Raw genomic sequence first — 20,543 nt, forward strand, 5'->3', positions numbered from 1 at the left:
AATACTTGGATTCTAAATTGATCAAAACATTTATTTATTTACGTTTATTTTGTGTGAGTTTGACTTCTAAGTTTCAAGTTGTTGCTAGGTCAAGCACCTTTCTATAGCACTTAAAGAATACACCATTTGAAACCTTTTTTTTTCTTTTTTTTCACATAATGGAGAAACTTTTTTCTTTTTTTACATTGATTTAAGAAAAAAGCTGAATGTAATTTTAAAAATCAGAATTGTTTTTTTTTTCTCTTTTTTTTTTAAATTAATTAAAAAAATCTAATGTATATTTCTCCCTTTCAATAGGATTGACCTTGCAGTGCTATTGGGAAAGACTCCACCTTCTTCTTCTTCAGAGACAGAAAACCCCCCCATGGAGGGCACCCAGCCTCCTTCTCTGTCCCAGTCACTGGTTTTTAGCAACTCTAAGCAAGGGGTCCCACTATCCCAGACTCCCTCCAGCACTCCCTACGCCCCGCACAGCATGGTGAGATCCCGAGTTTCATACACACACTCCAGCTTCCAAAAGTATAGTTCCTAATTTACAACTTTCTTACCACACGAGAAATGTGTTGACTGTGTTTTGTTTTGTTTTTATCAACACTACAGGGTGGCATGCTAGGCAAGGGATTTGGTGATGTTGGAGACAGTAAAGGAGCAAGCACGGGGACTACTGGCTCCCAGTTCCTGGAGCAGTATAAGACAGCACAGGCACTGGCCCAGCTGGCGGCCCAGCACTCCCAGACCGGCCCTACCAACACGGCTCCTCCAACCTGGGACACCAGTGCTGCGTCACTTGGACAATATGGTATGGTGACACAAATAGGAATCACATTAAAACACTTCTTTTTTTTTTTTTTCATGAAAGTAAAATCAAGAAAAAAACTTTTCTTCAGTTGTTGTGAAAGGAGCTCTTTGTAAGTGGGGTTGTGTGAAATATTTGAGTATTAAGCGTCTTACCTGCAAGTGAACCATCGGTCACAGCAAACACTATGGTGGCTTTTTTTACTACATTAATTGCTCTTGCTGTAAGATAGTCTGTTCTAACACAGACATTATTAGGTTAAGAAAATGTAGTGACAAAGTAATGGACTGATGCAAAGTGAACGGGTGGAACAAGCCACAAATATGCACTTCCCTAAACAGCTGTGAAATTCTTAAGGGTTTTCTTGTTGGCATCTCTGCTGTTCCTGTTCAGAGAAGAAGTTACGTTTGGTTTGCTAGTCAGAAATCTTACAGTTTTACTAGCTGAGAGCACAATGTTTGTTGCAGATTTAAAAAAAAAAAAAGACTAATGATAATGGAGATCTTTCTATATACTTGTGAAAACCATCTGCACTACACGCTTTGCTAAGTCTTTTACCCTCATCATTGTACAGATATGAAGAGTCAGCCAGAGTCTGGGATCCATACGCCCTTTACAAAGCGGCAGCCCTACCAGGCTGCCACTTCCACCTCGTCCATGTTGGACGTTTTCCTGCAGGATAAAGGGCTGCCTACATCCTCCCCTGTCTCCTCTTCTTCCTTGACGCAACAAACAACATCCTCCCCCCATGTGGGGCCGTCACCTGCGTCCTCCCTTGCAAAAATGGCAGGAGTTCCTTCTCTTGGTCAGCAAGTCTCCCCAAGTTCCTCCGATGCCCAGGGTTCAAGTCCACTTCCATTGCAGCAACACAAACTCAAACAGCAGAAGAAGAGGGCATCCATTACAACGAAGGTACCATTGACATTATTGTACTGCTGGATGAAAAGCCTGTTAAAAAAGGCTGTTTAATACTTGAAAAAAACAATATGTTCAGTTAAACCTTTTGATCCTTGTACCCAAATTTCAAGATCCAATACCAGTGACTGTCTGTTCTCAGATTCCAGCTATGGCAGTTGAGATGCCTGGATCGACAGACATCTCTGGCCTCAATCTTCAGTTTGGAGCGCTGCAGTTTGGTTCAGAGCCCGTTCTACAGGAGTACGAGTCGACCCCGGCCACGACAACACCGGGCAACCAGGTCCAGAACAGTCTCTACACGAGCCCAAGCAGGTTGGTTAATACCACAACATATATCGATAAAGCACTGCCAACTTATAAGCAGTACTCGAGTTGTAAAAGAAAATCAGGGGGGATGGTGGATTTGATCATATGGGGACAGATCATTTGTGCTGATTACAAATAATATAAAATATTACAAATAATAGCAGTGACCAAAACACCTGCAGAAATACTGCAGGAATGACATAGCAGCAGTTAAATGCAGCCGTCTGTAAGCTTTAAATATCCACTGGGCTTACATCAAATACATCAAAACACAACAATAAAAAAACTGTTTTTTGAACTTATCAATATGACTCTGTCCTTCACAGGATAAGTAACATGGATCACTGCAAAAACTCACAATCTTAACAAGAATATTTGTCTTATTTCTAGTTAGAATGTCTCATTTTAGTAAAATAAATCTCATTACACTTAAAACAAGACTCATCACTGGAAAAACAACAATTTTCACCTGTTTCAAGTAGATTTTCACTTGAAATAAGTAGAAAGATCTGCCAGTGGAACAAGATTTGTTTGCTTGTAATAAGATAAATCCCACTGGCAGATCTTTCTACTTATTTCAAGTGAAAATTTACTTGAACAGGTGAAAATTGTCAAATAAGTTATTTTTCTGGTGATGACTCTAAATGTTGAAATAGCAGTAAAACCACATTCATTGATGAAATGACATAAGGGATGGAAAGGGGGGACGGCAGTTTTACAGGGGGGATGATTTGGACCGTTTTTATTTCAGGGGGGGACGCCATCCCCCCTTATCCCCCCTCAACTCCAGTACTGCTTATAAGGATGTGTGATGTTTATGTAAGTATTGTTAATGTTTTGAGAAAGAAAGAAGGAATAATAACCATGTCTTTTAGTTAAACCTAAACGCTTTTATGATCTGTTCATGCAAGACCAACATATGGTACATGGTGCCATCTGGTGTACATCTAACAAACGATAAATGTGATAATCATAATGCATAGTTTGTTTGCTGGAGTGTGGGTGCTTTGCTAAACTAATGTTTCTACTAAATAAAAGATTGAAAAGGTTTTTGTATAAAAACTATATCTGCATCTTCGTCATTAACGCCTCACATTATCAGCCTCTTTTTTGGATGAGTTGATTCAATGAGGTCTACTTGTTTTACAATGTTTGTCATTTTTCTAATCATGACCAGATATCAAGCATGACTTTTTTTTGTTTCTTTGTTCTCGATACAGCACCAAGGACCAACTAGAATTGATTTTAGTAAATGGCAACATTCAAAAGTTACTTAAATGTTAATTCTAACCAGTCTGAACCACTAACTTTGGTCGTATTTGGTTCTTTTCTTACAATCTACAGTGACCCGACTCCAGCTCTCTCCAACTCCAGCCAGATGGACATGTATGATCAGAGAGCGTCTAAGACGAGGCGTTACCCTCCTTCAGTGTCCTCTTCTCCTCAGAAGGATATTCAGACCAAAGTAAGGCCAACTCTTTCCTCTGCCTTTCAATTCTCTAAAAGCCTTTAAGCTCACCTTCGCTTTTTTAAATTCTTTTCAGAATGGCTTCAATTCAATGCAATCAACCCAACCTGGAGAAGGTAACGGTCCGAGCTCTTTCCTAAAAATATTATTGAAATATTTTTTGCTCTACTTTACTCATTATTCTCTTAACATCAAATTCCACTTATTTCTCGCCCCAGTTGCAGCAGGGTCTGTGGTGTCCATCAAGCCAGCTTCTGATTCAGTCCCGCCAGCATCCATCTCCAGTATGGGCGCGTTGGCAGACAGCGGCTCCGGCCCGTCCTCCTTGTTGACTGCAACCAACCAAACATCTCTTACTGTTCTTGGGCACAACGAAGACCTGCCGCCAAGCACCATCCCTCCTCCACAGCACAAGTGAGATGCTACACTACTCAGGGCTTCACACTACAAACAAATAGTCACATTTTAAGACCATCTTTTAACCCTGTTAGGTGTTGGGTATAACTACATGGTCAAATTGTGTTTCGCACATGCTGTAAGGAAGGTAGTCCAACCAACAAGTGACCAGTCCAACAAAAATGACATCCGTGTATGTTTTGCGTGAGAGCTGCATGTAAACGTCCCTTAATGGCGCGTTCCTGACATCGCAGCAGTTTTATGCTGTCAATGCATTCTCCGCCCATGCAGACTCCACATGTTTAACATCAATTTCCACAATTCCTCCATTATACAGGACTGTCTCAGAAAATTAGAATATTTTGATAAAGTTCTTTATTTTCTGTAATGCAATAAATAAAAACAAATTTTCATACATTCTGGATTCATTACAAATCAACTGAAATATTGCAAGCCTTTTATTATTTTAATATTGCTGATTATGGTTTACAGTTTAAGATTAAGATTCCCAGAATATTCTAATTTTTTGAGATAGGATATTTGAGTTTTCTTAAGCTGTAAGCCATGATCAGCAATATTAAAATGATAAAAGGCTTGCAATATTTCAGTTGATTTGTAATGAATCCAGAATGTATGACGTTTTTGTAATTGCATTACAGAAAATCCCAATATTCAAATTTTCTGAGACAGTCCTGTACATATTTGTCTGAGCTGTATGATTCAACAAGAGAGCATACGGTATTACATGATGAAAGGAAGAGCGAAAGAGATGTGGAAAAACAGGAAAATTCCTAGCTATTCAGCAAGGCTAAAAAACCACATACAGATGTGGACTTGATTTCAGGAATCTATCTATATGCATAAAGAAACTTTTCAAGAAAGATTACTGAATTGATTGGTTGGTCTTCAGATGTTTAACTTTTTGTCCATTCATGTTGGACCACAACTGTTTTTGTTTACAAACTGAAATGGAGTCTGGAGTCAATGGATTTTTGTTCTGTTCTACACCAATTCTCCAGATTGGTGTAGATAGAAAACGTTTAACAATTTGAAATGACAACTTATTAGAGGGGACTTAGTAAATGTCCTCTAAATAGTGCCATTTACAGGGATGAGTGGATATTATGAACACTATGTTGATTTGTTGGTGTCAGTATTATGATTGCACCGATCAGGATTTTGAGGGTCGATCCCCAAAAGCAGTATCTGCCAATCCCGATATTGCCGATCACCGATCACAGTGTGACATCCATAATTTTGTCAATATTGTTGTCTCATGTGCACAACACTGACATTGTATTATTAGGGGATGAGAAAGTGTCATGAATTTACTGCTGTTTTATTGCAGGCTGAGTGCAATGTGCAATATTTCACACTCTAGAGACGACTTGCACTCGCTTACAAAGACGTGTAGTTTACTAGCTTAAGCTTTCTTGTGGTAATAAATGTGTCTACAAGACAACATGTTTAGTGCACAGACAACAGTAGACATTTCACTCTCTTAGAGTTGTTACAAGTTGTTAACTATAAACCTTAGTTTTCCTGTGGAAAAAAAAAAAAGATTAAATCTTAAAATAAAAAATGAATTATGAAAGCTTTAGCGATAGCATCCGCCGTGTGTGACCCGGGAAACTCTTGAGTGAAGCACAACTCTCTTCTGAAACGTTTTTCATTTATAAACTGTGCAGTTAGACACGGCATCCACATGGTACTCACTAGAACTACAAATGTCACACGTGAAGCCGACTGACACGATCTTGTCGTGTGGATGTGACTGCATATAGTCTCGTATGGCTCCGGCGGGCATTCATCAGTGAAATATTTACGACTAGGCAGCGCGTGCCGTGGATCCAAACAGTTAAGCTTCGTTGTGTTGGAAATTCTTTTGTAGCATTCCTCCTCGGGGTATCTCCTTTGCAAACACTTTGCAAACTGCAAATTTGTTGTCCCTTTAGGACAGACTTCCATGCCGGCGACGCTATTTTCAGTGTTGATTCTTTGTAGAGACGGCCACGCCCCCTTAGGAGACCCGAGTCTGAGATGTGGGAACGTACGCGCCGGCAGTTGTAAACGTCACCTGATCGGCCTGCTTTGAACTATTTTGAGAACTCTGATTAAAACGGATAGGGTCACTATCGGTCGATCACGATCGGTTGCCAATTGATCGGTGCATCTGTGATAGAAATGTAACTGAGTTGCATGTTGATTTTTAAGGTGTGTCCTTTCCTAAGAATTTCAGTTAGGGGCTGCAGCTTGTGTCTCACTTTATAGCTTTTTATTTGGAAGTATATACTAATCAAGGTGAAAAAATGTGGTGATGAATGTCATCAACTTTATTTTCACAGCTCTCATACATCACAACAGAACAGCCTTGCTCCATCTTCAGTCCGAACATCGAACTCGAGTCTGATGGTAAGCTATACTCTTATTGGTTTGTTTTAACATAGATTGAAAGTACAAGTGTCTTATGAGTGTTTCTCCTCCCTTCTGTTAGTATTATCAAAGCTGCATTTCCTGTTAGATGAACCCATTAGATGTCCTTTAACTTTATGGTAGGGGTGTAACAATATATTGTGCCATGAAATTTCGCGATACAAAAACGAAACGTGTCGTGGAGGTGACAAAGTGTATCGCGATATTGCGTTATTAATATTAATCTATTGTGTTGACTAGTAACGCGCATCCGACCACGCTTGACGACCGCGCCTTGACCCGGGGACCAAAATCTTCCTCCGCTCAGAAGAAACTAGTACCGTTTTGGTCCCGATCACTGGACTCTTGCAGGGTTTTGAGCTCTGAACTTTTACTTATGTAAGGCTGGTGTAGAGTTAAGCCTTACCTTATTAAATTAAACCTTTTTGGGGTGGTGAGTAGGATAAACACGGGGACAACTTCTGCTGAGTTCCAGTGTACTTTAATGTCCCTCAACAGTGTAGGATTTTAGAACATCAACACAGCACCTAGTGCCGTACTGTGGCGTATCACTCCGCCCAATCTAAAACAGACTAATCACTACAGATAAACTGACTAGTGTCATTATAGTCCCTGATTTACATCACAATATAAAGAATATATTTATAAAATAATGAACCCGGAATTACCAAAATAACCTTCTTAACAAAAATAAATCTCCTCTTACACTTATAAGGTGAGCATGAATCAATCTGTTTTATGATGTAAAATTGTATGTATTTATTTACTTTTATTTATTTATTTAATTTTAGTTGTTAAATTTCTGGAAAAGAAAAAAGTCAAATCATACATGAGAGAAACTATTCAGTTTGTAGCAAAATACTGGTACTTGTATGAAACTGAAGATGCATAATGCAAACCTGACATTTACTTTTAGTTCAGTTTGTGGAAAATGGTTGGCCTGGCTTTCTCTTTAAAAATTAAACAGTTATAAAGCATTACAAACTGTAACAATAGGGCAAACGTGCAGTATTGTTTTGTATTTTGTGTCTTTCAAATAAAAGACAATTTTTTCCAGTCATATGTTCCTCATTCAAGGTTGTTAAAAAAATACTGCTATAATATCGTATCGTTATCGTGACCTCAATATCGTGGATCGTACCGTATCGTGAGATTAGTGTATCGTTACACCCCTACTTTATGGGAAACGTAATGTCATCGACTTTAAGCGCATTTTTTTCCCTCCATATCAACAGCATCCCGGCGTAGATGGTGACTCGAACCTGCACTCCTCTTTCCCTTCGTCTGTGTCGGCTGTGCCATCTTCATCGGTCCCCTCCTCCTCCTCTGCGGCGGCTGCACAGGTGTCACTAGGTACTCCTCAGGCCTCATCGGTGGGCCCTGCCACAGTTTCGGCCCCGTCTGGTCTAGGCCCCGTTAACAGTCTGGCCATGGGCCTTAACGCTGCCTCCATGGGCCCTCCAGCAGCAGCCCCTTCCACTGTTTCAGTCTCTACAATATCTTCAACCATTCCTTCTTCAGCAAGTTCTTCTTCCACACGCAGCTCTGCAGCATCCTCAGGTTAGAAGGCACTTGTCCAGTCACTTATTGTGACTGGACACAATAAGTGGCTTTCACTTATTTGAACATACCTCATGTTTGAGACTGGTCCTAGTCTAACTAGTGATGGGTTAAAAGCAGAGAAGTATTTCAGTGTGTGTCATAAAATATATACCTAAGTATACCAAGTTGGTTAATAGTAAAAACTTCCAAATCCAATCTACAGGACTGTCTCAGAAAATTAGAATATTGTGATAAAGTCCTTTATTTTCTGTAATGCAAAAATGTCATACATTCTGGATTCATTACAAATCAACTGAAATATTGCAAACCTTTTATTATTTTAATATTGCTGATCATGGTTTACAGCTTAGGAAAACTCCAATATCCTATCTCAAAAAATTAGAATATTCTGGGAATCTTAATCTTAAACTGTAAGCCATAATCAGCAATATTAAAATAATAAAAGGCTTGCAATATTTCAGTTGATTTGTAATGAATCCAGAATGGATGACATTTTTTTTTTTTAATTGCATTACAGAAAATAAAGAACTTTATCACAATATTCTAATTTTCTGAGACAGTCCTGTATCTGACTGTTTTAAGTTTAGTTAGCCCTTATTGATTGCGAAAGCTTTTTTTGCACTTTTTTTGCGCTGTCATGAAAGGAGGATTTTTTTCAAGGCTCTAAAAAAAATGGATGAGACACTGTGCATGCATTTAACATTAGAATTTTTAGCTTCTGCTTCAGCTGCGTTTTATTAACAGCATACACCAGGTAAAGAATGAAACATAAGTGGAGGGAAAAAAACATCTGCAGTTGTTGAAAGTTGCTCTCATGTCACACAATGGAATCTTATGCCTATTAGAGCTTGGTGTTATGGTTTTGCTTACAGGGAAAGCACCTCCGAACCTGCCACCTGGAGTGCCCCCTCTACTGCCCAACCCGTACATCATGGCCCCTGGACTACTGCACGCCTACCCGGTAGGTTTCTGTCAGGTTTCCATATCTGATCTGGGTCTGGGGTACGTGTGAAGTCTGACTCCTTAGTTTTCTTAAATTGTATGACCTTGGCTGAAGTTAAAGGTTTGGGTGAAAGAAAAGTTTTTTTAAATGTTTTAAGTCACTTTTATATTCTCAGATAAGCAAAAAAAGAGAGTTGTGGACCTGTAATCTACTGCATAAAAAAGATATTCTGTTAATGAATTTTATTTAAATTTTTTGAACAAATATCTATATCCACTGCCCTGGAACATGTTATATTTTTGCGTTACCAGTGACGGAGAAAGCACAGTAATCTTCTCCAATTGTGGACAATGTGAAAGTTTAAAAAATATTTTGTATGTAGGTAATTGGTTACATTTATAATTTTCAGAAAGGTGATCAGTATTAAGAGATCTTACTTTTGGGGAAAAAATATTTTCTGACATATTTTCTTGCAGCCTCAGGTGTACGGCTACGACGACTTACAGGTCCTGCAGACAAGAATACCACTGGTGAGTGTCGTTTACCAAAAACCATTTAACCCCAGCAACAAAAGCACAACTGCACACCAAATTTTTTTTTGTCACTTGTATTATAGTTCATTTTATTTTTATTTCCAGGATTACTATAGTATCCCCTTTGCAACTCCCACAACAGCATTGACTGGAAGAGAGGGAAGTCTGACCAGTAACCCTTACTCTGGTAGGTTTACTTTTGATAACTAAGTCGATTTTAAAAAGGAGAAGAAAAAAAAAAAGGATTTTATTAGCATTTTGAAATACCTTGTTGAAGAAGCCAGTGGGAAGTGGGGAAAAAAATGTTAAGGCCACTGGATCACCGCATATATATATATATATATATATATATATATATATATATATATATATATAAAATCTCGCCTGTTGGCAAGATGGGGGTGCTGAGTGTACATTGAGAAATAAAATTAACTTTTGATTTTAGCAACTGGCTGCAATGAAACAGTGAACAATTTAAATGGGGTCTGAATACTTTCCATACCACTGTATAAATACAAAATGTATACATATAAGAATAATGTAAGTTGTAACTGATTTCTATAATTACAAAATTCTCAAAATATTCATAGTTTATATCCATGCATGGAAAAACACAGGTCCTAAAATCCTGTAAAGTCCAGTGTAAACGCTACCATATTCCAACTTCTGCTGAAAAAAAAGTTATATGAAAGTTAAAAGTATCTGTTAGAATCTAGGTATAGATGCGCTTCTTTTCCTCCATAAAGATACTTTTGAAATACTGTAGTCAACAATTGAAGTGGATCAGAAACACAAATGTTATGCAAGAATGTTGAACATCTGTTCTTGTCTTGGGGACAACTTTGATTAAATGTTCTGATCCACTTCAGATGTTGACCACTTTATATATGATATAAACCAACTTTGGTGATGGCTGTCCAGCTGTTGTTCTTTGGCAAGGAAAGGCAGTGCTCTAAACCAAGGATTTCTTCCCAGTTGCCTTTTTATCTGTGTACAGCTGGGTTACAGTTTATTGTGTTTATAACTGATAAACAAGTAAATGCAAAACAATCTTATAATTGTCTGCTGAATAAATTTAATAATGTAATTCCTGCTGTTGGCGTGTTCCTTTGAGATTAAATTTAGTGATAGATTCCCAAATGCTCACCTTCACTAAATATAGAACCGGCTGATTTTGTTGTTGCTCCATCATTAAACTGTCAACTTTGATGGGGAAGTGTAGCGTTTTAAGCAACCAGCACACATCTCGGTGGCTCCTCAGCATTAGAACTTGATTGGTACAAAAGCCCCAAAACATACGCACCAATTGTTAAAGCAAACAAACTATTTCATGTTGTGCATCGCTTTTGCAGTATGTATCCTTCTGACACCATTTCCCACTCTTAACGTCCTCTCTTTTGACCCGTTTTTAGGCGACTTATCAAAGTTTGGTCGAGGCGACGCATCATCTCCAGCTCCAGCCACCACATTAGCTCAGACCCAACAGAATCAGACCCAGACGCATCACACCACACAACAGCCCTTCCTCAACCCGGCGCTGCCCCCCGGCTACAGCTACACCAGCCTACCCTATTACACTGGCATGCCCGGCCTGCCCAACACCTTCCAGTACGGACCCGCTGTGTTTCCGGTGAGAAAACCTGCATCTCAACAAGCTGCTGAAATCAGAATCACACACTCACAAGGAAAATAGGGAGATTTGTTTTGGGGGGGTTTGTTGTTTTTTTTTTAACCCTTGTGTTGTCTTCGGGTCCAGGAAGGAAGGAAGGAAGGAAGGAAGGAAGGAAGGAAGGAAGGAAGGAAGGAAGGAAGGAAGGAAGGAAGGAAGGAAGGAAGGAAGGAAGGAAGGAAGGAAGGAAGGAAGGAAGGAAGGAAGGAAGGAAGGAAGGAAGGAAGGAAGGAAGGAAGGAAGGAAGGAAGGAAGGAAGGAAGGAAGGAAGGAAGGAAGGAAGGAAGGAAGGAAGGAAGGAAGGAAGGAAGGAAGGAAGGAAGGAAGGAAGGAAGGAAGGAAGGAAGGAAGGAAGGAAGGAAGGAAGGAAGGAAGGAAGGAAGGAAGGAAGGAAGGAAGGAAGGAAGGAAGGAAGGAAGGAAGGAAGGAAGGAAGGAAGGAAGGAAGGAAGGAAGGAAGGAAGGAAGGAAGGAAGGAAGGAAGGAAGGAAGGAAGGAAGGAAGGAAGGAAGGAAGGAAGGAAGGAAGGAAGGAAGGAAGGAAGGAAGGAAGGAAGGAAGGAAGGAAGGAAGGAAGGAAGGAAGGAAGGAAGGAAGGAAGGAAGGAAGGAAGGAAGGAAGGAAGGAAGGAAGGAAGGAAGGAAGGAAGGAAGGAAGGAAGGAAGGAAGGAAGGAAGGAAGGAAGGAAGGAAGGAAGGAAGGAAGGAAGGAAGGAAGGAAGGAAGGAAGGAAGGAAGGAAGGAAGGAAGGAAGGAAGGAAGGAAGGAAGGAAGGAAGGAAGGAAGGAAGGAAGGAAGGAAGGAAGGAAGGAAGGAAGGAAGGAAGGAAGGAAGGAAGGAAGGAAGGAAGGAAGGAAGGAAGGAAGGAAGGAAGGAAGGAAGGAAGGAAGGAAGGGAGAAAACAAGGAAGGAAGGGAGAAAACAAGGAAGGAAGGGAGAAAACAAGGAAGGAAGGGAGAAAACAAGGAAGGAAGGGAGAAAACAAGGAAGGAAGGGAGAAAACAAGGAAGGAAGGGAGAAAACAAGGAAGGAAGGGAGAAAACAAGGAAGGAAGGGAGAAAACAAGGAAGGAAGGGAGAAAACAAGGAAGGAAGGGAGAAAACAAGGAAGGAAGGGAGAAAACAAGGAAGGAAGGAAGGAAGGAGGGGAGAAAACAAGGAAGGAAGGAAGGAAGGAGGGGAGAAAACAAGGAAGGAAGGAATGTACGAGGGGAGAAAGGAAGGAAGGAAGGAATGTACGAGGGGAGAAAGGAAGGAAGGAAGGAATGTACGAGGGGAGAAAGGAAGGAAGGAAGGAATGTACGAGGGGAGAAAGGAAGGAAGGAAGGGAAAAAAGAAGCAAGTGGGGGAGAAAAGAAGGAAGGAAGGGAAAAAAGAAGCAAGTGGGGGAGAAAAGAAGGAAGGAAGGGAAAAAAGAAGCAAGTGGGGGAGAAAAGAAGGAAAGAATGTACGAGGGGAGAAAGGAAGGAAGGAAGGGAAAAAAGAAGCAAGTGGGGGAGAAAAGAAGGAAGGGAGGGAGAAAAGAAGGAAGGAAAGGAGGGAGAAAAGAAGGAAGGGAGGGAGAAAAGAAGGAAGGAAAGGAGGGAGAAAAGAAGGAAGGAAAGGAGGGAGAAAAGAAGGAAGGAAGGGAGGGAGAAAAGAAGGAAGGAAAGGAGGGAGAAAAGAAGGAAGGAAGGGAGGGAGAAAAGAAGGAAGGAAAGGAGGGAGAAAAGAAGGAAGGGAGGGAGAAAAGAAGGAAGGAAAGGAGGGAGAAAAGAAAGAAGGAAGGATGGGAGGGAGGAAGGAAGGAAGGAAGGATGGGAGGGAGGGAGAAAAGAAGGATGGGAGGGAGAAAAGAAGGAAGGAAGGAAGGGAGGGAGAAAAGAAGGGAGGGAAAAAAGAAGGGAGGGAGAAAAGAAGGAAGGAAGGGAGGGAGAAAAGAAGGAAGGAAGGAAGGGAAGAAAGAAAGAAGTAAGGGAGAAGGAAGGAGAGAGCAGGAGGAAAGAAGGAACAGGATAATTAGGTTTTGACCCAAAGACGGCACAAGGGTTAAAGAGGATTATAATCTGTCTTACATCTTGAGGGGGAGATTTTTTTACTGTACTTTGTTCTGTGTGTCCTTTTAGTCAGAAAAGTGTATTTCAGAACTAAATGTGTTCCCATTTTCTCTAAGAATTGTATAGTTTTTTACCGTTCTAGTATGAAGTGTTTTGGTTGGTTTGTCCAGGTGGCTCCTACCTCGTCAAAACAGCACGGCGTGAATGTCGGCGTGAACGCATCAGCCACGCCCTTTCAGCAGGCTAGCGGCTACGGTTCCCATGGATACAGCACTGGTGAGGGCGTTTAACCATGTTAAAGTAGGATGTTTAGAGTGTCATAAATGTCCTGCTCTGTAAATGTGCATACCATTGATGCTGTGATGATCCTCACAATGAGCTAGTGGATTTTCTTCAGGGGTGACATGTCATTTGAATTTTTCAACGTGTCCAAGCAAAAACGCGGTACTTGTGTCATGACATTTGTTTTGTGTCAAGACAGTTGTTTATCGCATAAAGGAAAGCTTCTGTGACTTGTTTGGGGGCGGGCGGGGTGGGGGGGGTGTAGTGAGTTGTGACAGAAAGACAAATGCATTTTGTGTTGCTTTTCTTGTATTCTCGAGGAAGATGTGAGGAGCTTTTTTCCCTTAATGAATGAATTCTTCAAATATCGCTTTGGGACGTCTAAGACCAACAGGATTGGATAGAGGAGAAAAAACCAATACTACTTTTGGCTACAGTAGTTTGGAGGAAAAAAGGGAGGGGGGGGAGATTATTGGTTTCCTGCTGTTTTTCATGGCTTGCTTTGCTTATTTCAGCAAGTGGAGTTTTTCCCGGGGACTAACCATCAACCACATCTCTTGCGCACGCCCTCATCTTCACCTAACATCTACAAATGAACTCTTCATCTTACTATACAGGACTGTTTCAGAAAATTAGAATATTGTTATTTTCTGTAATGCAATTACAAAAACAAAAATGTCATACGTTCTGGATTAATTACAAATCAACTGAAATATTGCAAGAATATTCAAAAAAAATTAGAATATTCTGGGAATCTTAAACTGTAAGCCATAATCAGCAATATTAAAATATTAAAAGGCTTGCAATATTTCAGTTGATTTGTAATGAATCCAAAATGTATGACATTTTTGTAATTGCATTACAGAAAATAAAGAACTTTATCACAATATTCTAATTTTCTGAGACAGTCCTGTATTACGTAGGATACTTGTTGCTAGGAACATTATTCTTAGAGTGGTGCCTTGTTTTCTTAAAATCTATATTGTCAAATGGTATTTTTTTTTCTTTTTTTTTTTTTTCTTTTCTTTTTTCAATAACAATCACTTAGGATCCACTTGTAGTCACAACATCTGCAACAGCTATTTGTTCTAAGCTGCACCATCTGCTGCTTTCTGCCATTACCCACCTCCAGCTCACTCTCCCCCCCCTCCACGCACACACCCTGCGTGTCCCCTCACTCCCCTCACCTCCTCCCCCCAGACTAAGGTCAAATAGTATTTGCAAATGATGTTGCTGATCATTCTGAATAGCTTGTTGGACCAGGATGGGTTTTTACCAATGAAAACATTACAGTTTGGTGTTAAACGTCCATCTGTAATGTCAATCTGGTTAAAAACCCGCCCGTAAGGTGCAACTTCAAACGCACGCTGTGAATTATTTGCAAATGCTACTTGATGCAGGTCTGCGTCCCCTGCCTGGTGTGTCTAACGCTGTGGGCTGCGGCTGTGTGTCTGACTGTTGCAGGCTATGAGGATGTGGGCCAGGCTTCAGGGAGTGGGGATTTCTGTAAGGGCGGATACGGCACTGCCGTGGCCGCTGCTGCTTCTGCACAAAACAAGCCAGCCAGCTCTGTCACCGGGCCTGGAGTCGGTGAGTGCCGCTACATGCCAAATTGAAACAGAGAGAGAGAGAGAGAGAGAGAGAAAAAAGAAAAGAAAACCCTGTTCCTCTAGTGGGCCCTTCTTGTGTGATCAGCCACCCCTCTCCCCTCTTTGCCCCTGTTCCTTCACCTCATCACTGGTGAGCTGCACCTGTGGAGCAGATGGTTATATCTATGGTTATAGATGGTCTAGTGCAGCCTGCTTTTCTTACGAGCTTTGTTGGCCGTTTCCTGTGTTGGCTGAATCACCGCTGGGTAACTCATCATCAGACCATACCTGTTTGTTTTGGTACCAAAAATATGGCGAGTTTGAATTTTGCTTGTTGAATGACACTGATGATGAGTTCCTCTGGTGATGCTGTCCCATCGTCTGTCGCTTGCTTGTCATCCACATCATCACTGCCTGTACGATCACATCACAGTTCTGAGTTCAATGATCAGTGAAGGGAAAAATAATGTTTACTGGATATCATGTGATACTCTAGGGTAACATGAATGTTATGTTTGAGGATCTCTTCGTAGGTTGCAACATTGTGCACACAAGTACTTTTATTTTTAACAAGTTTGCCTTGCAGAGAAGTCCATACGGGTTTGGTTATCATTATTTCTGAGCTATGACTATTATTGGTGTGTTGTGGCTTTTTCCATGACTTGCTTCCAGTACTCGAGTTGTAAAAAAAAAAATCAGGGGGGATGGTGGATTTTATCATATGGGGAACGATAATTTGTGCTGATTACAAATAATATAATATATTACAAATAATAGCAGTGACCAAAACACCTGCAGAAATACTGCAGGAATGACATAGCAGCAGTTAAATGCAGCCTTCTGTAAGCTTTAAATATCCACTGGGCTTACATCAAATACATCAAAACACAACAATAAAAAACACTTTTCTGAACTTATCAATATGACTCTGTCCTTCACAGGATAAGTAAAATGGATCACTGCAAAAACTCAAAATCTTAACAAGAATATTTGTCTTATTTCTAGTTAAAATGTCTCATTTTAGTAAAAAAAAAAAAATCTCATTACACTTAAAACAACACTCATCACTGGAAAAAAACAACAATTTTCACCTGTTTCAAGTAGATTTTCACTTGAAATAAGTAGAAAAATCTGCCAGTGGAACAAGATTTTTTTTTGCTTGTAAGAAGATAAATCTTGTCCCACTGGCAGATTTTCCTACTTATTTCAAGTGAAAATTTACTTGAAACAGGTGAAAATGGTCAAATAAGTAATTTTTCTGGTGATGACTCTAAATGTTGAAATAGCAGTAAAACCATATTAATTGATGAAATGACATAAGGGATGGAAAGGGGGGTGGAAGTTTTACAGGGGGGATGATTTTGACCGTTTTTATTTCAGGGGGGATGCCGTCCCCCCTCATCCCCCCTCAACTCCAGTACTGCTTGCTTCTGATAAGTAAGAGAAGTTCAGTGCATGAAAAAAAATGCACCTACCCATTCTAGCATATTATTTTAACTAGTAAAGCTGCTCAAGAATGAAATTGCATTTGCTGTATCGTGATCACTTTGAAATTTCTAGTCCAATCTCTGTTGATTTTTAAGCCTTTTATTTTTCTCCAGGCTCTTTTGAACATTTGCAGCATTTTTATGATGCCTTGGTACAAACACCGAAACAGTTGATTATTGTCAGATACTAATGCTAATCATTAATTCTGAAAGTGTCCTGCAGAGCGCGTCATTCTTTTTGGCAGCAGGAGCATCAGTGTAGCCAGAAAATGGACACGTGTGTCTGTGGTGTGAAAAGTGTATCCCTAAAAGCTGACAACCCATCCCCACAAAAAAAAGGGAATATAAAAGAAAAAATCCTAGGGGAACACTTTTAAATGTTTAAAATGTGTCATTGTTTCTGTTTCTAAAAACACACTTTCTAACTATATTTCTGACAGAATCACAGCTTCATACATCTTTCATTTGGTCTATAAATATTCAGAAACATGTAAACAAATGTTTCCCTGTGATGGACTGGCAACCTGTCCAGGGTGTAGCCCTGCCTTAACCTGAAGAGAGATGGGATAGACTTCAGTAGATCTGTGACTTTAAAACAGGAGTAAGCAGGTATTATGGAATACGGAGGAGTATTAGGGCCAGGCAAGAGAAAAAAAATTTGAGAGTGGAAGATTTTTTTTTTATTGTGCACTTCGACAACAAAGACGAGATGTCGAGATTGTTGAAATACAATTTCGAGAAAAAAGAAAAAAAATTGTGAATAAAGTCGAAATTTCGCCTTTTTTCTCTCGACATTTCGACTTTTTTCTCTCGACATTTCGACTTTTCTTAAAATTTCGACATTTTTTTCAACATTTCGACTTTATTCACGAAATTTTGACTTTTTTCTCAACATTTCGACTTTTTTCTCAACATTTCGACTTTTTTCTCTCGACATTTCGACTTTTCTTAAAATTTCGACATTTTTTTCAACATTTCGACTTTATTCACGAAATTTTTACTTTTTTCTCAACATTTCGACTTTTTTCTCGAAATTGTACTTCAACATCAATCTCGACATTTCGACTTTTTTCTCGAAGTGCATAATGAAAAAAAAAATCTTCCTCCTCTAAAATATTATTTTTATTTGTTTGTTGTTATATTACTTCTGGCCCTAATACTCTTCTGTACGGGTATAGATGATGGATGGATGGTGTAAAATGTTAAGCAGTTTCCTTAAACTGATTTTTGGATGTTCTTTTCAAAAATAGCATCTAAGAAAGTGTATCCATCTTATGTTTTCTCACTTTGCATGTAAATGCGTGTAAAATGAAAGCTCTGATAATATTGTTCTCAATGAATGTCAGACTGCTTCCAGTTCAGTAATTGTATTGATCAGACTTCAACTCTCTGCTGTTTATATTCTGAACTGAACACAACCAGACAACGACTGAAGGCAGCAACATTTTGTAATGAAAGTATGAGTTTACGCTTCTGAATTTTCCTACTTTGGCGAATCACTTGACCCTGATCTGCATCTCCGTGCTGATGCAGAGGATCACACGTGAAGATTAACCATTAGATACACGGTGATGATGCAACACCATCTTAGCCTCACCGTGCTGCCTTTTCAACTGATCTCCACCTGAACTGAACCATGTAGCTGGTCATGGCAGGTTAGGGGAGGTCACTCTTATGTAATAAATGAACCGCTATTCCTCTGTCTCTACAGGAGTGTCTGTGACGTCAAGCAACACGGGGGTACCAGATATTTCAGGGTCTGTTTACACAAAAACGCAGGTAATTACACAAAATTTCAAACTGTTCTTCTGATGAAGGACTTATTTGTTCGTTTTTTTGGTTGATTTTAAATTAACTTTTTGTAAACACAGTTTGAGTAGTGCAAAAATGTCAATAGTTCTGATTGTGGCTTCCTCCTGCAGTCATTTGAGAAGCAGGGTTTCCACGCTGGGACCCCAGCGGCTTCATTCAGCCTGCCGTCAGCATTGGGGAGTGGAGGGCCCATCAACCCTCCAGCAGCTGCTGGCTACGCTCCAGCCCCCTTCATGCACATCCTGGCCCCACACCAACAACCCCACTCTCAGATCCTGCACCACCACCTGCAGCAAGACAGCCAGGTAATGCACAGGCTGGAGGGATTTTGGTTTTTGTGGTCTTTACTAGGGATGGGCGGTATGGACTAAAAAATGTATGACGATAATTTCTGGCATTTATCCCGATAACGATAAAAATGACGATTTAAAAAAAATAATAATTATTCAACTCCATCATTTTTAACTATAAATCTATCACCACATTCAGTCTTTGGAGCCCCCAAAACACTGCTCTAAAAGAATACTAAATGCTACCAAACTACACCAATTACACCACTCTGGTGGAGACCTCAGCAGCAGCTGTTATATATAATAATATGTTAATGTAAAATATATAATAAATTACTTGTATTGCCATCCTTTGCACTCAGTTTTTTTGCAGACTCTGCATATTATAGATGTTTGCTCCTCGTCACTCTTTTTAAATCCGAACCAGTTCCAGATAACGGAGCTGGAGCCTCGTTTAACAACGAGCTCCTCGCTCTCAGATCCGCCTTCCGCCATGTTTGTTAAGCCTGATTTATGGTTCTGCGTTAAATCGCCTACGGCGTACGGTACGCGGCTACGTGCACCGTACGTTGCGCGTCGCCGCGTACCCTACGTCGTAGGCTCTGCATCGATTTAACGCAGAACCATAAATCAGCTTTACACAAAAATGTAATCAACGGGAATTTATCGTTTTTACCGCGAGATGATACATTCTTACATTGGGAATTTTTTTGACGGTATATCGTGAACAGTAAAATATCGCCCATTCCCTAGTCTTTACCGTCTTCAGCTGTGGATCTCATCTGTTTTTAAGAGGGGAAAAAAACCCTGTATGCACGTAGAATTCTCCAGTTTGAGAAATGGACGCTTGCAATTACAAGTTCATCACATTAGAGAAAACTGCTCGTTAAACGTCCTACTTTGGACTGGAGGTTGAAAATAAATCTGGTTCACACCAGCAGCGTGGCGTGTTCATCACAGCAGGTGCTATCAACTTTTTTGGTAATGAAAGTTCCTATTTGAAAAGTGAAAATATGAAAAGTTGCTCCTTTTGTAACTGGGAAGTCTGAAAATGAGAGAAAATTATTGTAATAACAGATTATCTATTTTCAGTGTTTGTAACTATTTGTTACACACTGGCATGATAATGGAAGGTGTATTACTTCTGACATGATGACAAAAAAAAGCTGTGTATTTTATCAAGAAACTAGATGTACAAGATGTTTCGATCAGGTTTTTTTGCCCCTGATCAGATTCAGTCATTTGATTTTGGTTTTCCCCCATTTTTATTTTATTCACCTGACCGTATTTTATCATTTTTCACTTAAACAGAGCATTTTCTCTTTGAGGTAGCTTGAACAATTGAGTAATAATAGTGCAACTATTTACTAGTAAAAATTGTGCAAATTTAAACATAAATTTGAATTAAATGAAAACAGCAGCTCAACTTAAAATACCCAGCAGGAAGGTAAACAAATAAGCAAATAAAAGTGCACCAGTGTCATAAAGTAGGGCCAGTAATGTGCTTTGTAAACTGTAGTCTGTCTTCTTACTGTCCTTTTCTGGTTTAAAGAATAAAACGTTTGTGTTTGAAGTGACTTACAGTCTTCCTTTGGGCAGCCTGGGTGTCCATCGCGTTGCCCTCGTGCATGCAAAGTCGACAAGAATGCGCGAAACCGCCTGCAGCGTTTTTCTGAACGCTCAGCTTAGGAAGACGACACAGACGCTTCGTTTGGTTTTCAATCACTGTTGTAACTTAACTTTTATTTATTTGCCCCCGCTGTAACGCTGCTGTGCGCATTTACGCATTCACTTTACGTGACACAGCCCACACTCTATAAAATTGAAAGACGTTTACCAGTTGTGCCACAAATGTACAAAATGCAGCAAATTTAACTTTATTACTGTGGACATCATAGATGATTCTTCTCTGATCTGGGTCCATGATGCAACAGTACTACCCTAAACAGTGACAACTTTGACTACGTTTACATGCAGTCAAAATTCGGGTTATTGCTAATATTCCGGTTACTGAAACATTCGGAAT

General features: G+C 39.9%; 1 protein-coding gene across 7 annotated transcripts in view; it reads left to right on the forward strand.

The window, feature by feature from the left end:
* The window catches only part of ubap2l (ubiquitin associated protein 2-like), a 38,333-nt gene that overhangs the window by 15,792 nt on the left and 1,998 nt on the right, over nucleotides 1-20,543 (forward strand). For 4 of the 7 annotated variants that reach the window (XM_061742293.1, XM_061742292.1, XM_061742291.1 and 1 more), the window contains 17 exons: nucleotides 298-478; nucleotides 601-799; nucleotides 1,371-1,708; nucleotides 1,854-2,026; nucleotides 3,365-3,485; nucleotides 3,565-3,604; nucleotides 3,707-3,902; nucleotides 6,230-6,296; nucleotides 7,553-7,877; nucleotides 8,753-8,841; nucleotides 9,300-9,353; nucleotides 9,462-9,543; nucleotides 10,769-10,986; nucleotides 13,228-13,333; nucleotides 14,804-14,929; nucleotides 18,127-18,194; nucleotides 18,338-18,532. In XM_061742293.1, the coding sequence (XP_061598277.1) occupies nucleotides 298-478; nucleotides 601-799; nucleotides 1,371-1,708; nucleotides 1,854-2,026; nucleotides 3,365-3,485; nucleotides 3,565-3,604; nucleotides 3,707-3,902; nucleotides 6,230-6,296; nucleotides 7,553-7,877; nucleotides 8,753-8,841; nucleotides 9,300-9,353; nucleotides 9,462-9,543; nucleotides 10,769-10,986; nucleotides 13,228-13,333; nucleotides 14,804-14,929; nucleotides 18,127-18,194; nucleotides 18,338-18,532 (2,578 nt within the window). The remainder of the gene's footprint in view (nucleotides 1-297; nucleotides 479-600; nucleotides 800-1,370; nucleotides 1,709-1,853; nucleotides 2,027-3,364; nucleotides 3,486-3,564; nucleotides 3,605-3,706; nucleotides 3,903-6,229; nucleotides 6,297-7,552; nucleotides 7,878-8,752; nucleotides 8,842-9,299; nucleotides 9,354-9,461; nucleotides 9,544-10,768; nucleotides 10,987-13,227; nucleotides 13,334-14,803; nucleotides 14,930-18,126; nucleotides 18,195-18,337; nucleotides 18,533-20,543) is intronic. The other 3 variants (XM_061742295.1, XM_061742296.1, XM_061742297.1) reach the window with 2 other exon arrangements.

The sequence above is a fragment of the Cololabis saira genome, chromosome 15, assembly GCF_033807715.1.
Source record: "Cololabis saira isolate AMF1-May2022 chromosome 15, fColSai1.1, whole genome shotgun sequence".
NCBI classification, from domain to species: domain Eukaryota; kingdom Metazoa; phylum Chordata; class Actinopteri; order Beloniformes; family Belonidae; genus Cololabis; species Cololabis saira.